Here is a 12779-nt window from a genome sequence, read left to right on the forward strand (position 1 = left end):
CAGATTTTTGACAAATTGCGTATTTAACATTTCCAAACACGTTCGAAAACTGTATTAATTTTTTGGAAATGTCGAATACGGTGGCGAAGGGTAACTTTAGAATTTTACAAAGATGTCAAACTATGAACCGAATTTAAATGGTTCACAGAAATCTCTCTCTACATCGGGTCGTCGTATTCATTGTCTTGAATGGTCGTATTCTTCAATGCTGAGGATCGTGCTCTATAATATAGTGAATAATGCTGTGGACATGTGGGTCTCCAGATACTTGCGCATATACACACACATACACATACATTTTTTTTGTGACGTAACCACAAATTCAGTTTTCAGATTTTTTCCTTTACTGTGCTATAAGACCTACCTGCCTGCCAATTTTAGCATTCTAGGTCAATGGGAATGTTGCAGCGCGTCGCTTGTAAATGCGTAACGCCTGGGAACTTGTCCCACTATAGTTGACGGGGCGTGAGTGGGTGGTCAGGTAACTATTTTGCACCCTGTCCCTCAGTTGGCTCGTAGGCTGGTTCTAACGTCCCGTCCCGTGCACCCCGGTCGTGCACCTCTACCGCGACAGGTAGATGTAATTTATTGGTATAAACGAAGAGAGGTTTCTTGAAATAAAATACTTATTTCGTATGCTAGTCTCTGGGCTGACTTGGGCTGACTGATTGGTCTCGGCTCAAGGAGTGGTATTTATATCATGAAGCCACTAAAATATTCCCACACCAATGAGTGAACCCTTCGAGACCCTCTTTATTTCAAGCTAAGTTTTACACACTTATTTCTTAGCAATAAAATAGGTTAATTTAAACACAAAAATGACAAGTTAACATAAATTTAACCTTAATTGGCCTCTACAATACAATTGGCCTCTATTCTAATTTCTGTTCTCGCTAGGCTCCTAATAAATCTAAAACATAAGGGCCTTTTAACCTACACTACTTGAGTCCCAAATTCTACGAGTTTAAACACTTTAGTCAAGCACGTAGACGACGCGAGGAGTCATAATTTAAAACGTTCTTGAAACGCACCTTTTTTGTGGGCAAACAGCGAAACATGGCCCTTTGTCTAACTTATAGGTACGTCGTGCGCAGAATTTACACAATATTAAACCTAGTCGCTAACAGGGAAGTACCTACCCCATAGGTTTTCTTGACAGACAGTCAATAGTGATCTTATAAGGGTTCCGTTTTTCCTTTTGAGGTACGGAACCCTAAAAATGCTATTGCGACGCGTTTTGCGGTTAAGTTCACGGACGACTGTTTGAATAATGTGTTTCTAGGCGGCTTCATACTTACTTTTACACCATACAACTGGCAACCATACAACGCGTGTAGGCTGCATAAAAAAACGATCAATTGCGAGTCAGCCTCGCACACGAAGGGTTCAGTACCATCGTACAAAAATAACACCTTTTTTTAATTTTCATGGCAACTGTTTTGAGATTTTTATCATATTTCGTTGTTATAGCGGGAATAGAAGTTACACATTCCGTGTACATTCTCTCTACTCTCTAGCTAAATACGTTTCACGAGACACTGGCAGACAAGCGGATGGACGGATGCGAGGCGGAGGCTTAGTAATAGGGTCTCGTTTGCACTCGTCGAGTACGGAATCCTTAAGACATTTCAGGGAATTTTGAAAAACTGATGTTTCTAAAAAATAATGCTATCCTATGTAGGAGTTGGGACCAAGGTTTTTAGTTCGGTACTACACATAAGCTGATTCAGATCATTCTTCCGTCTACCTACGTAGTAGGAAACAGAACGGCAGTGAGGACAGTCTGTCAAATACTCTTTTCAGGTTAGTCCCTTCCATCTTAGACTACTTACATTTATCACTTATTACCAAGTGAGATTGTCAAGAGCTAAAGCTCCGAGTTCCCTCACTCTAGTTCACTCTGGTAAGGTGATTGGTCTGCTTAACACATCTCCATTCTGGCTCAGGTTCTGGTAGATAGGTACCTACCTGGTCTAACAACTTAGTACCTACCTATATCCATGTTAGGCCGCATTTTAATGAAAATGCGCCTTTATATTTCTCAAAATGATATCTCACTAGCCATTTTAAACTGTACCTATGCGTCAACTGTCATGTCAAAAGTACGGTTCACGGTTCACCTATAAAATAAGGACTACGTACTTTTGATATCGTAGTACTTACCGTTACCTACTGTAGGGGTGGCTCTTCTATCAATGATATCAACTATTACCTATATTATATTGTGCTTTTAACATAACAGTTGACACGGAGTTAAAATGGCGAGTGAGTTCTTATTTTATACAGACTATTGATAGCACGTTTTCTTCTTGTATTTTGTTGAATAATTTCCACTAATCGCACTTCTTGTAACAATTCTCAGTATATTATTAGCGTTTTCACACATATGACTGCATGATTTACTTTCAAGTAGATGTAGAAAGGTGGCTTCATTATGGAACTGTAACTTGTAAGCTTCAATAAACCCTTGATTTTATGTGCAAGCATACTTGAACATCTAGGTATGATTCTGATTCTGTTGCTCAGGTTTGCAAGCATGTATGCAGACACCTTAGTGGGTATCCTTACCCATGGTATGGGCACCTTGTATATATACTAGTTAAAGTTTTAGTCGTTTAATGTCCGTTTTCAATATTCAATCTATCCGTAATCTGTGGATAAATTACTTAGCATCATAGTAATTTTTGTCAAAAGGAGAGCATACAATTTGTCTTAAATACACAACATTGCCAGAGTGAACTATTGCTTATTCGGATTATTGAAAACGGATGTATAAGCTCAAGGAAATAAAAAGCGAGTCACATATTCAGTTGTTTATTATCTATACTGTACTCAAAATTGATCCGAAGATCACATCACATAGTAATTTCATAAATAATATTACAATGTCATGTACTTTCTGTGATTGCTCGTGAATAAAAAAATGTTCACAATATTATCAATACTTTGTTCACTGGACCGGTTTACCTTTAGTAGATGTACCTACTACATAATAACATACCATTAGGTATTGAAGAACTTACAGTGTACTTGATGAGAGATATAATTATAATCAATAATTAATTATTGTGTTGCAGTTCATTTTTTTTATTATATTTACAGTTTTACATTTTTTTTGTGATTTACAAATAAATTCTTGAATATTTAATTAGGTCTTCATTTTTCCATTTTGATTTATAATAACAGTACTTTATAGTTAAAAATATCACAAAAATGAAATATATTATGTGTAAGACACACGCAACATTAAAAATACAACAAAAGAAAAATATAAATCCACTAGAAACCTCGGGTCTGAAGAGTCCCTTCTAAAGAGGAAGGATACTTTCGATGTATAATATTTATAACGGCAATTTGATACCATAATAATTATTATTATCACACTAATTATAAAAGTAATCGTTTGTCTTACAATAAATGCGTCAGATCATAAAATTTTGATTATAAAAATTAAAGGCAACAAATATACTTAATTAATGAAACGAAAAATTTAACAAAAATAAAAATACAACTTATGTATTTAAAAGTCATACAGTGCCGTATTGATAAAAGCAAACAGTCCGTCGCCGCGCGGGCCCGGCGCCGGACATAACAACCAACCGAACTAACGCAACCTCGCCGAGTTTAACTCCTCCGCCAGTCATCTTTTATCGATATGGCATTCCCTTACGATATACGACAATAAATATAACGCACTTACACATTAATCACTTCTTTAATTCCGACGCTAGGAATTATTTTATAATATATACCTAAAAATATAATCACGGCACAAGTATCCCTCCGACTAAATTACCGACGTAGTGTCACTTTATCAGGATTTAGAATCAAATATGTATTATGTATCTTAAATATTTCGTTATTAATATATCATTATCAAAATATCCACTAAATGGGAGGAATAAATCAAATTATTAATATTTTATTCTAACATTAATCGCATGACTGATCAACAAAAAGGATATGGACTAGGAATAATATTAGGCATTAGGCTCCCATGCCTCGAGAGTTCACGCCCCCGCGCCCCCGCGCTCGAGCCGAGCGGAGCGAGCGCGGCGCGGCGCGGCGGCGCACTCCCGCATCTCTCTATCCGCATATCACCTCTACATACATACGATGAGATAAATTTGATCAAAAGTTAATACTGTTAAAGTCGAAAACAATACAGGGCAGCTATTTCTCGATTTGGACATGTCGAGGGTCGATCGGATTCGATCATCAGTCGCTATTTTGTGCTTCGATAGACGAGGATCGATCGGAAAAATAATGATATCTAGCAAACTCTATCCGGAATATAAGCCGACTCTCTATCCTACGATTTAGGTAAATAGCTTGGAAGTATGCTTTCTTCGTTTCAATATTGTCCGTCAACGTTCATCGTTTCGACTGTTAGTCCACTATCACTCTACGAGTGTCGCGATCTATCTAACGTGAGGGGACGCGGCAGACGGCGACCGACGGCCGCCGCGCCGGACGAGAGAAGCGGCTACACTATTGGTGTCTCATCGTTCCTCTTAACCTAATCTAGTGTAAACTTGTCATCTATAAAAACATAATTTTATAACGTAATAAAAAGTAACATAATTCTCACAAAAATGCTCACAGTAGGAGTAGGGTGTCGGAAGTACGACGGCGGCCTCCTGGCGGCCGCGCGATCGTCGCCCGACGTCACTTCGCTTATATACAACAAAGTCTGGCGCGCGCGCCGATCTCTACAGGAACTCATATCGTATCTTAAAAAAATAATATACAATAGTAATAAAACATTTTAAACCTCACTAACTACAACTCGACGATCTCGAAGAATCATTCAAACGACTCCGGCGCGTCGAAAACTATTCATATCACAATCGCATGACCGTGCCCGAGAATCATATCCCGCTACTTATGTACACACTCTATCCCGAAGTGCGAACGCGAACGCGGCGGAAGCGCGTCGAGCGTCGCGCCGTCGCCGCTCCGGCGCTAGCACGTCGCCTCCGCCGCGGGAGCCGCGCCGGCCGAACGAACCTGCCTTCCCGAGCGTGCAGCGGGCGACGTGGAGGTGGACGAGGGGGTCGGATGGGGGGTGGGGGTGCGGGGGTGCGGCGACGGGAGGTTAGGGGGGGCGCAGCGCGGGCGGCAGCTGCACGGGGATGTGGTAGTAGCGGCAGGCGGCGCGCCGACACGTGCCGGCCGCGGCGTCGCGGCACACCACCACGCGGCACCCCACCACCTGCAGCCCGCACCCTGCAACACCGCACCGGTCACTGCGCGCTCTCGCCAGGTGCACCAACACCACAATACGACAAGAATGTATGACACTTCTATTTATTTTTCAAATATAATTATGTGAATTTTTATATTTTTACTTTGTGTTTACTTTACTAAGGGAGTGAAACATTTTATTATTTTGGATAAGTGATATTACAATTTGCCTACTCTGTCTCCAAGATCTGGCAGAGATTTTGATATGAACTTATCAAAGCGCAGTTTCAAAATTCAAAAGAAAATTATTAAAGCATTTAGAAGCCAATTTAAGAGTCAGAATTAAATGTTTGAAATCAAGACACTACATACTTTTTAATTTAACAAATCATTTTGCGCAACTCGGCCTAATGACAAGCTACTTTGAATAGTCTAACAAAAATGTTTACTAAAGATTTTTAATACTGTCTAACACTATCTAATAAGTTCTAATTACATCTAAGTTTTGAGTAAGTAAAACATTAATCGCTAAAACAAAATAACTAGGTGTAATGTTTTACTAGATAACAAAACTACCTACTGATTTAAAAATCTAGTCTAATGCTTTACCTATTAATCCATTAAAATACAGACTATTTACACGTAAAATATATATTGTGTTCATGCACAAAGAAGGATATTTCTAGGAGTTTGGAATATTTTTCCATGCAGGTCTAGTAAACTGTGGGATTTAATTTCTATTTTGTTAATTAAATTTTTTGTTCATCAAATAGGTAAGTACTGATATTTTAAAAAGAGGTTCAACTATTAAAATGTTTAATGGGACAGAGTGAATTGCTTTTATCAAGAAATCATCCATACCTTCACGAATATGAACGAATCTGCAGGTAGGTCTCGTACATCCTTGTCGATTAAAATCTTGGCACACCGGGAGGGTGTCCAGTAACTGAAAAATGTAAAAATAATTTATAAGAATTTGTTCACGAAAATAATCCTTTTGTGTTCAAACAGTTATGCTACAGTTAGCTGGATCTTTATTATATTTATATATCATAAAATTAATCCAGGTTATACAGTTTGTCGTCATTGTTTTTACGTAACATTTAGAAAAATGTTCAGAATATCACTGTTGTAATTTTATCATGGTCATATTTAAAAAAAACAGTTTTTCAGCATAACTTTAGGCTGCTTACTTATGAGGAACTCTTTTGGCTTGAAATTAAGCCTTGGCATTTTTAATAATCCACAAATTGTAGCTCAAGTGTTTGAATCACAAAATAACTAGTTAATCTACTTCATAAACAGTCAAAAAATAATGTCTTCAGATACAAAATAAAGTTAAAATAAAAAAGAACAGATTTGTTGGCAACAAATTACAGGGAACTTTATGTATTATGTATGTGTGATAAATCTGACGGTTTATGAAATTGTATCATGTTAATAGTGTTAATTCTATCTCTATATCACTTTATGGACATTCATACATCTGACACTGAAAAGTATCCTCATTGCACAGCCGTCTGAAAAAAAAATGCTGAAATAGTTTTTGTAATATTAAAGAGCACACGAGTAACCGGTATCCATGTATTTATATGCGTAAGTACGTATAGGCTATCATATCACCGACAGATGCGTGTGTAGTTTCTCAGTCGCTACGGAATCGGAAAGAATCGGAAATACTTAACAAAAAATAAGACACACGGAAGGCGAGGCGACATTGCTCGAAATCAAATCTTGTTGCTGCTTTAATATTACAATAACTTTACAAGATTTGTTGCACAATATGATTGTACCTTCCAAGCATTCTTTGGTCAAGGGGCGCGCTGACAGTGTGTCACGTTCATATTGCAGTGTAGGGAGGCTAGCACAAAACAATTACTGTACACAGAATAAAACGATCGGGGCAGTCGATTGTCGCGTGCGCGGCCGTCACAGTGGTGTTAAGGTACGCTGCGCTATGCACATAGTAGGTATGAATATATAATATCTAAATGGCATGCAGAACGCTTGAAATATAATCATTATTGCGCAGCCAATCTTATTTAAGCGTGACTATATTTTACAAAAAAGCTAAAGCATGATGCTAGACAACTGGTACCAGGGCGGGGGCGTTCTATAGGTAGTTTAGCGTCCAAAGTGTACCCATAAAAACCAACGGTCGCTAAAAAAGCTTAAATAGGCTGTGTGGGGTTTGCGATATGTGTCAGCGTCGGCTGTGGTGAGTCCTTCGCGAGCTGCGAGCTCTGTAGAGGGTCGGTCATGCTGTCGAAACGGTAGGTAGGCATGGTTATATGTAAAAAGAAAAATTAAATTTATACCTTTAGCTTACATGACAGTTCTGGACGTGACATGTTAGTGGTAGTACAAACTGCAACATAATGACCATTAGAGTGCGGTTACTGTACGACAAACAAAAGAAAACCAAGTATATTAATTACGTCTACGGTGAGTACTTCAAGTAAGGCATCAGAGAGGCTTCAACAAATCTCAAGCGAGGAACTGAAGCCGCGTCGGCGAAGCGCTTAAAGCATTGGACGAGAAAACTCAAAGTGGCTGAGTGGCCAGCACGGCCACGTTGTACAAACTGTGTCTTCGCACTAGCGATTATATTACGCTCACATTATATACAGCTGATACCTTGAATTCTCTCGTTTCACCACCATCAATTCAACTACCAACTACGCATAAGAATAATATTTATTTAAGAAGCATTTTAGCTTAAAATTAGTGAAAAATAAAGACCCCCTTTAGCGGTTGATAGTTGATACTGCAGGAGATGAACTTCCGCCAAGGAATTGACTTTAAGAAGGTTCAAAGGATACTTAATTGTCGTATCTAAAATGGATAGTTGCAAATTTTCATCTATTCATTGACGGAAATATTTTAGCGGCTTCGTTATTTTTATAAATATAATTTAACCTTTACTGAAATTACCGCAGACATGACAGATTTGGTACAGACATTGCAAAATAATTTAATTAATTTTCATAAACATTGCTGATGTCATACGACGGTCGAGCGGCGTTTCAGTATAGGCAACATACAGGAAATCACTTATATAGAGGATATTAAAGTAAGCTGATTATATCTTACCGGGTGTAAGCAAGGCAATACTGTAGAGTGACTTCTTCCACATTTGAAAGCGAGTATGTTTCACTATACAAAACTAAAAATCGTCAACAAGTAAGTTGTAGCATCAACTGTTCATTACAATATAATAAATAATCGACACGGTTACAGCACAATGACTAAATGATTGATGTGATGATGACATCGATACATAGTATGATCTGCGAGATAAGCAATGCCATCAGTTTCAGATACCGAAATTATTGCCACAGAGCGTCCAGATATTCTGCGTCGTCAATTCACAGTTCGACGTGACGGTTAATATGAGGCAGCTTTCAAAGAACAAACACGTTCCGACTGACTGTTAGCGAGACAAGAGTAGTGTAGTGTTCTAGTTGCGGCTTCCGTTGGGCCGTGTGCCCGACACAAGCGCCGCACCTTTACCTGTTACGAAAGCCCAAGTGGAGTGGCAAAGTTCTAGCTCGCTGTTCACTAAGCGCTTAATCTACCGAATGTCGTCTAGAGCATAACTAGTTAGGTATATTACTACTGAAGCGCACTCATTAAGGCAAGCTCGAAGAAAATGTTGAATGTGAATAGTAGTAGCAGAAATAATTATTTCGTAGATCTAGTAAAGTGAACTTTTTAATTGATGTTTTTAATCGCTTAGTCCAATGTTTAGCATTGTCAATTGTGTTAATATTTTTTTAATTTGTGTGAATAGGGTGTTTGACTCCAATCGTTCAAAAACAACGATATGGCTGTAATTCAACCCCGTCCGCTGTTTTTCAGGGAGCATGCTTACATTTTTACTAAACTTATAGTAAAGTATTTTAGCTTACTGTTGCGCTTTATTTTTGTGCGAAATATGACATAAAATCATCGTACCTACCTACAATTTTGTATTGTAGAGAACACTGGTGCGTTAAAATGTCAAATAATAAATACTTAGATCACATTACGTAGTGCGTGCGTTTTTATTGCACTTCAATACGCAGTATTACAAAGTTAAGACTATTCGAAATTTTAATACTTTGCGCATTGTAGTCATGTTAAACTTAGATTTATTTTGTTCTTAAAATATCTACCTACATATTATATTCCTACTGCTTAGTTATGAGTGTTTGAAAAGTATGAGAGCAAGAAATATGACGCTACTCGGTCATGTGACGTCACAATGAATTTGCGATTCTCACAAAAAGTTCGGGCTGAAAAGCACACTGTGATCTTCGTTAAGTCATCCCTTTTAAAAGGCATTAAAATAAGTAAAAACATGGGTTTACTTGTGATTGTCCATAGATTATTTGAAAACATCTAACTTGATAGCCAGACCCATAGCCGTTTTTGGTAAAGCAAAGTTTCGAATTTGACACAAAAAACAGTCTCTTTCTCAGTTTTTGGTCCTTGATATGTAACTTGTCAAATCTTTTAATAATTTTGTACGATTTATGATGCCCACTTTGAAGAATTTCTACAACCACAAATAATAAAATCTTATAGATCTAACCTAATCTGAAAAAATACTTACAAATCGTTTTTATTAATAATAAAAATGAATTATATCTGCTACTTTATTTCAAAATAATAGCATAGTCAAACACCCCATTACTGCATGAAACATATTCGAGTGTCGGCAAAAAAAGGTTTAGAGGCAGGCGCAAAGGAGACAGAGGCGATATGCGAATCTGGTTAGAGAGTACACACTCGAGCCCGTGATCAGAGTAGAGCGGAGAACAGAGTAGTAGCGGAGAGTGCCGGGGAGCTGCTAGAATCATTAGAGAGAGGGGATCTGTACCGGGATAGCCTTAGTATTAGCGTCATACTCAAACCGTTTAGGATGTAAGGGAAGCGTGGTGTTTGCGTGTGGGGTGTGGGAGAGGAAGCGTGGGCGGCGTGTATGGCGTGGGTGGCGTGGCGCGGGCGGGTGTGCGGCACGCGGCACTCGTTACCTGTCCGCGCTCGTCGGTGTATTCCACATAGGGAGCGTTGGGCGGCGCACAGCCTGCCGTCCCGAAACAAAAAGCGACAAAAGATTGTAATGCGGACGACAGCCGAAGCGGTCATTCGGAAGGCATGTAACAGAAAGCGTTAAAAATAAATAGAAAGAAGTGCGACTCAAAGAAAATGCGGGACGACGCTCGTCGACTCCGCACTACGACGAACACGCCGGCACACTTAGCACACACGAGGAGCACTAGAATAATGAGTAAAGTACCTGATGAGCCAAACGTACATAGGGGTGGTGGGTTCTATCCATGCGAAAATTAGAGGCGGCTGTGTTAGGTGCGGGCTGCCGCCGAGCCGGGCCGCGATACTGCGATGCGGCGACACTATGCCAAAGCGCACCCGTGCGGGCTCCTCCGGGGAAAGCGTGTACGTAGCGGGAAACGACCGACGGACCGAGCGACTCTCAGTGCGCCGATACACGACGATCGACAAGAGGTAATAAAAAACGTACAGTCATGCATTCAAGCGTTATTATTACCGGGATCGTAGTACGAGAAATATACACGCATAAGATAAAACGGTAAGTGAGTAGATACATAATAGAATAGATATATAGCGTAAAACTACCTAGACATCCGCGAGGCGGAGACCGCTCGCTTCGTCCTTACAATAATACAATACAAATGTGACAACACGCCTAGCGCTAACGCCCCGACAGGCCGGGGCCACACATCGCACATACGAGTCTCTACGCGGAGACCCCGCGCCCCACGCCCCTCCGGCCGCGGCCGCCGCCCGCCCCTTAGGTCGTCTTCATCTTTTTGTAGGGGTTGACCGCGGCAGCCGCCGCCGCCGCCGCCGCGGCCTGCGCGGGCGGCGTGGGCGGCGGCATAGCGTACATGTACGGCTGCTGGTAGAAGGGCATGTGCATGGGCTGCGCGGGCCAGCCCGGCCGCATCATGAAGGGCGCGCGCATGAGGCCCGGCATGGCGCGCGCCTTGAACGCCTGCTGCGTGTAGGCCGCGGCCGCGTGCGCCATGGCCGACTGCTGCGCCGCGAGTGCCAGAGCGGCCGCGTAGCTCTTCTGCGCCACGTCCTTGGCCATGGCGGCGGCGTCAGCCGCGGCGTCGGGCGCGGGTGGCGACGGCTGCGGCGCGGGCGGCAGCGCGGGCGGCGCGGGCTGCGGCGGCGCGGGCGCGGGCGGCGGCGCGGGCGCGGCCGGCGGGGCGGACGCGGCGGGCGCGGGGTACTCACATGACACGGGCACGAACGGCTGCTGCAGCTGCATCAGCTGCTGGTACGTCGTCGCCGGCTGGTACACGGGCATGCCGGCTTTGTCGGCGGCGGGTCGCTTGTACGGCACCACCCCGGGGAAGGCCTGCAAAACGAAACATACAGGTGAGCACGGCGAGCGATAGCCGGTCGCGGCGAGTGCCTACGCTACGCCTGCGGCGAGGATACTTACGAAGTTATCGTAATAGAAAGATCCGACGCTTTTCATGTCCATCTGAAAAGAGAAACAGACGGTTGAGCGGGTTTCGAGTCGGACGGGCCGGTGTCGGGCGAGGGTGTGCGGCGCGGCGCGCGCGGCGGGGGCGGCCGGGCGCGCCGCGTCGCCGGAGGGGGCGGGAGCGTGCGGGCGGGAGGGGCGGGGAGGGAGAAGCGTGCAAAGCTGGCGCCGTACCGGGGGCGACTCGAGCTCGGCGGGCGCCGGCCGTTTCTTGCCCGGCTCCGAAGTCGCGCTCGCTGCCGGCTGCTGCGCTGCGGTGGCCGTCTACGTGAAGCGAAGCGTCGCAGGACGGGACAGAAACAATAACGATGTAATAGATGCACAGAATACACCTAAAGCTCGGCATTAAGTGATATTATGCGATAGATAAAAAAAATTAAAAGTGAAGCGTGAGTGCGACGGAAGCGTGACGCGGATCGACCGCGGCGAACTGAACAGAACAAGCTCTGCGAACACAAGCGGCGTCGCGCGAGCAGACAAGCGGAAGAGAAGCGAGCGGTCGCGAGCGAGGCGAGAGCGTGCAGCCTGGTGGCGTACCGCGCCGCGCGCCTGCGCCTTAAGGTGCGCCTGCAGGTGCAGGGGAGGGTGGAAATAGCGGCAGGGGTCGCGGACGCAGCGGCCCTTGACGGCGTCCATGCACACCGTGACACAGCCGTCGTCGTGCGCGACCACCGGCGGCGGCGGGTGCGCGAAGCGACACTCGGACTCGGCGCGCTTGCACGCGCCGCGCTGGAACTCCCGGCACACCTGCACCACCAAACCAGCCATGTCGCCGCTCGCGCCCTAGCCTCTAGCCTAGCGCTGCGTCGCGCGCTCGCGTCCTACCAAGCCCTTCTCTTTTGTTCTCACGAGTTTACGAGTTACCTACTCGTATGAGATACAGCTCAACATTACGTCGAAAGAGTCATTGGACTTCTCATTATTTTATACCAAACTTTGAATCTAGGAAATCTAATAACTTTTCTTCGTATATAATGTAAAAAAGAGTCAACTTCACCCGACGCCGCTTCTTTTTGAATTTTCTTTTGGAATTACTAAATTACTAACGCATCCGTCGCATCTTCTA

The 12779-nt window shown here is 43.1% G+C and overlaps 1 protein-coding gene across 13 annotated transcripts in view; it reads right to left on the reverse strand.

The window, feature by feature from the left end:
- Positions 1–2800: 2800 nt before the first annotated feature.
- LOC123867741 (protein muscleblind) overlaps positions 2801–12779 on the reverse strand; it is a 208901-nt gene continuing 198922 nt past the window's right edge. For 5 of the 13 annotated variants that reach the window (XM_045909978.1, XM_045909970.1, XM_045909985.1 and 2 more), the window contains 3 exons: positions 11888–11977; positions 11669–11710; positions 10716–11581 (listed from right to left, as the gene is read on the reverse strand). In XM_045909978.1, the coding sequence (XP_045765934.1) occupies positions 11006–11581; positions 11669–11710; positions 11888–11977 (708 nt within the window). In that variant the 3' untranslated portion in view covers positions 10716–11005. Of the gene's footprint in view, positions 5230–6048; positions 6134–9040; positions 10259–10715; positions 11582–11668; positions 11711–11887; positions 11978–12779 lie in introns of those variants that run through there. The other 8 variants (XM_045910017.1, XM_045910010.1, XM_045910059.1 and 5 more) reach the window with 5 other exon arrangements.

The sequence above is a fragment of the Maniola jurtina genome, chromosome 1, assembly GCF_905333055.1.
Source record: "Maniola jurtina chromosome 1, ilManJurt1.1, whole genome shotgun sequence".
NCBI lineage: Eukaryota > Metazoa > Arthropoda > Insecta > Lepidoptera > Nymphalidae > Maniola > Maniola jurtina.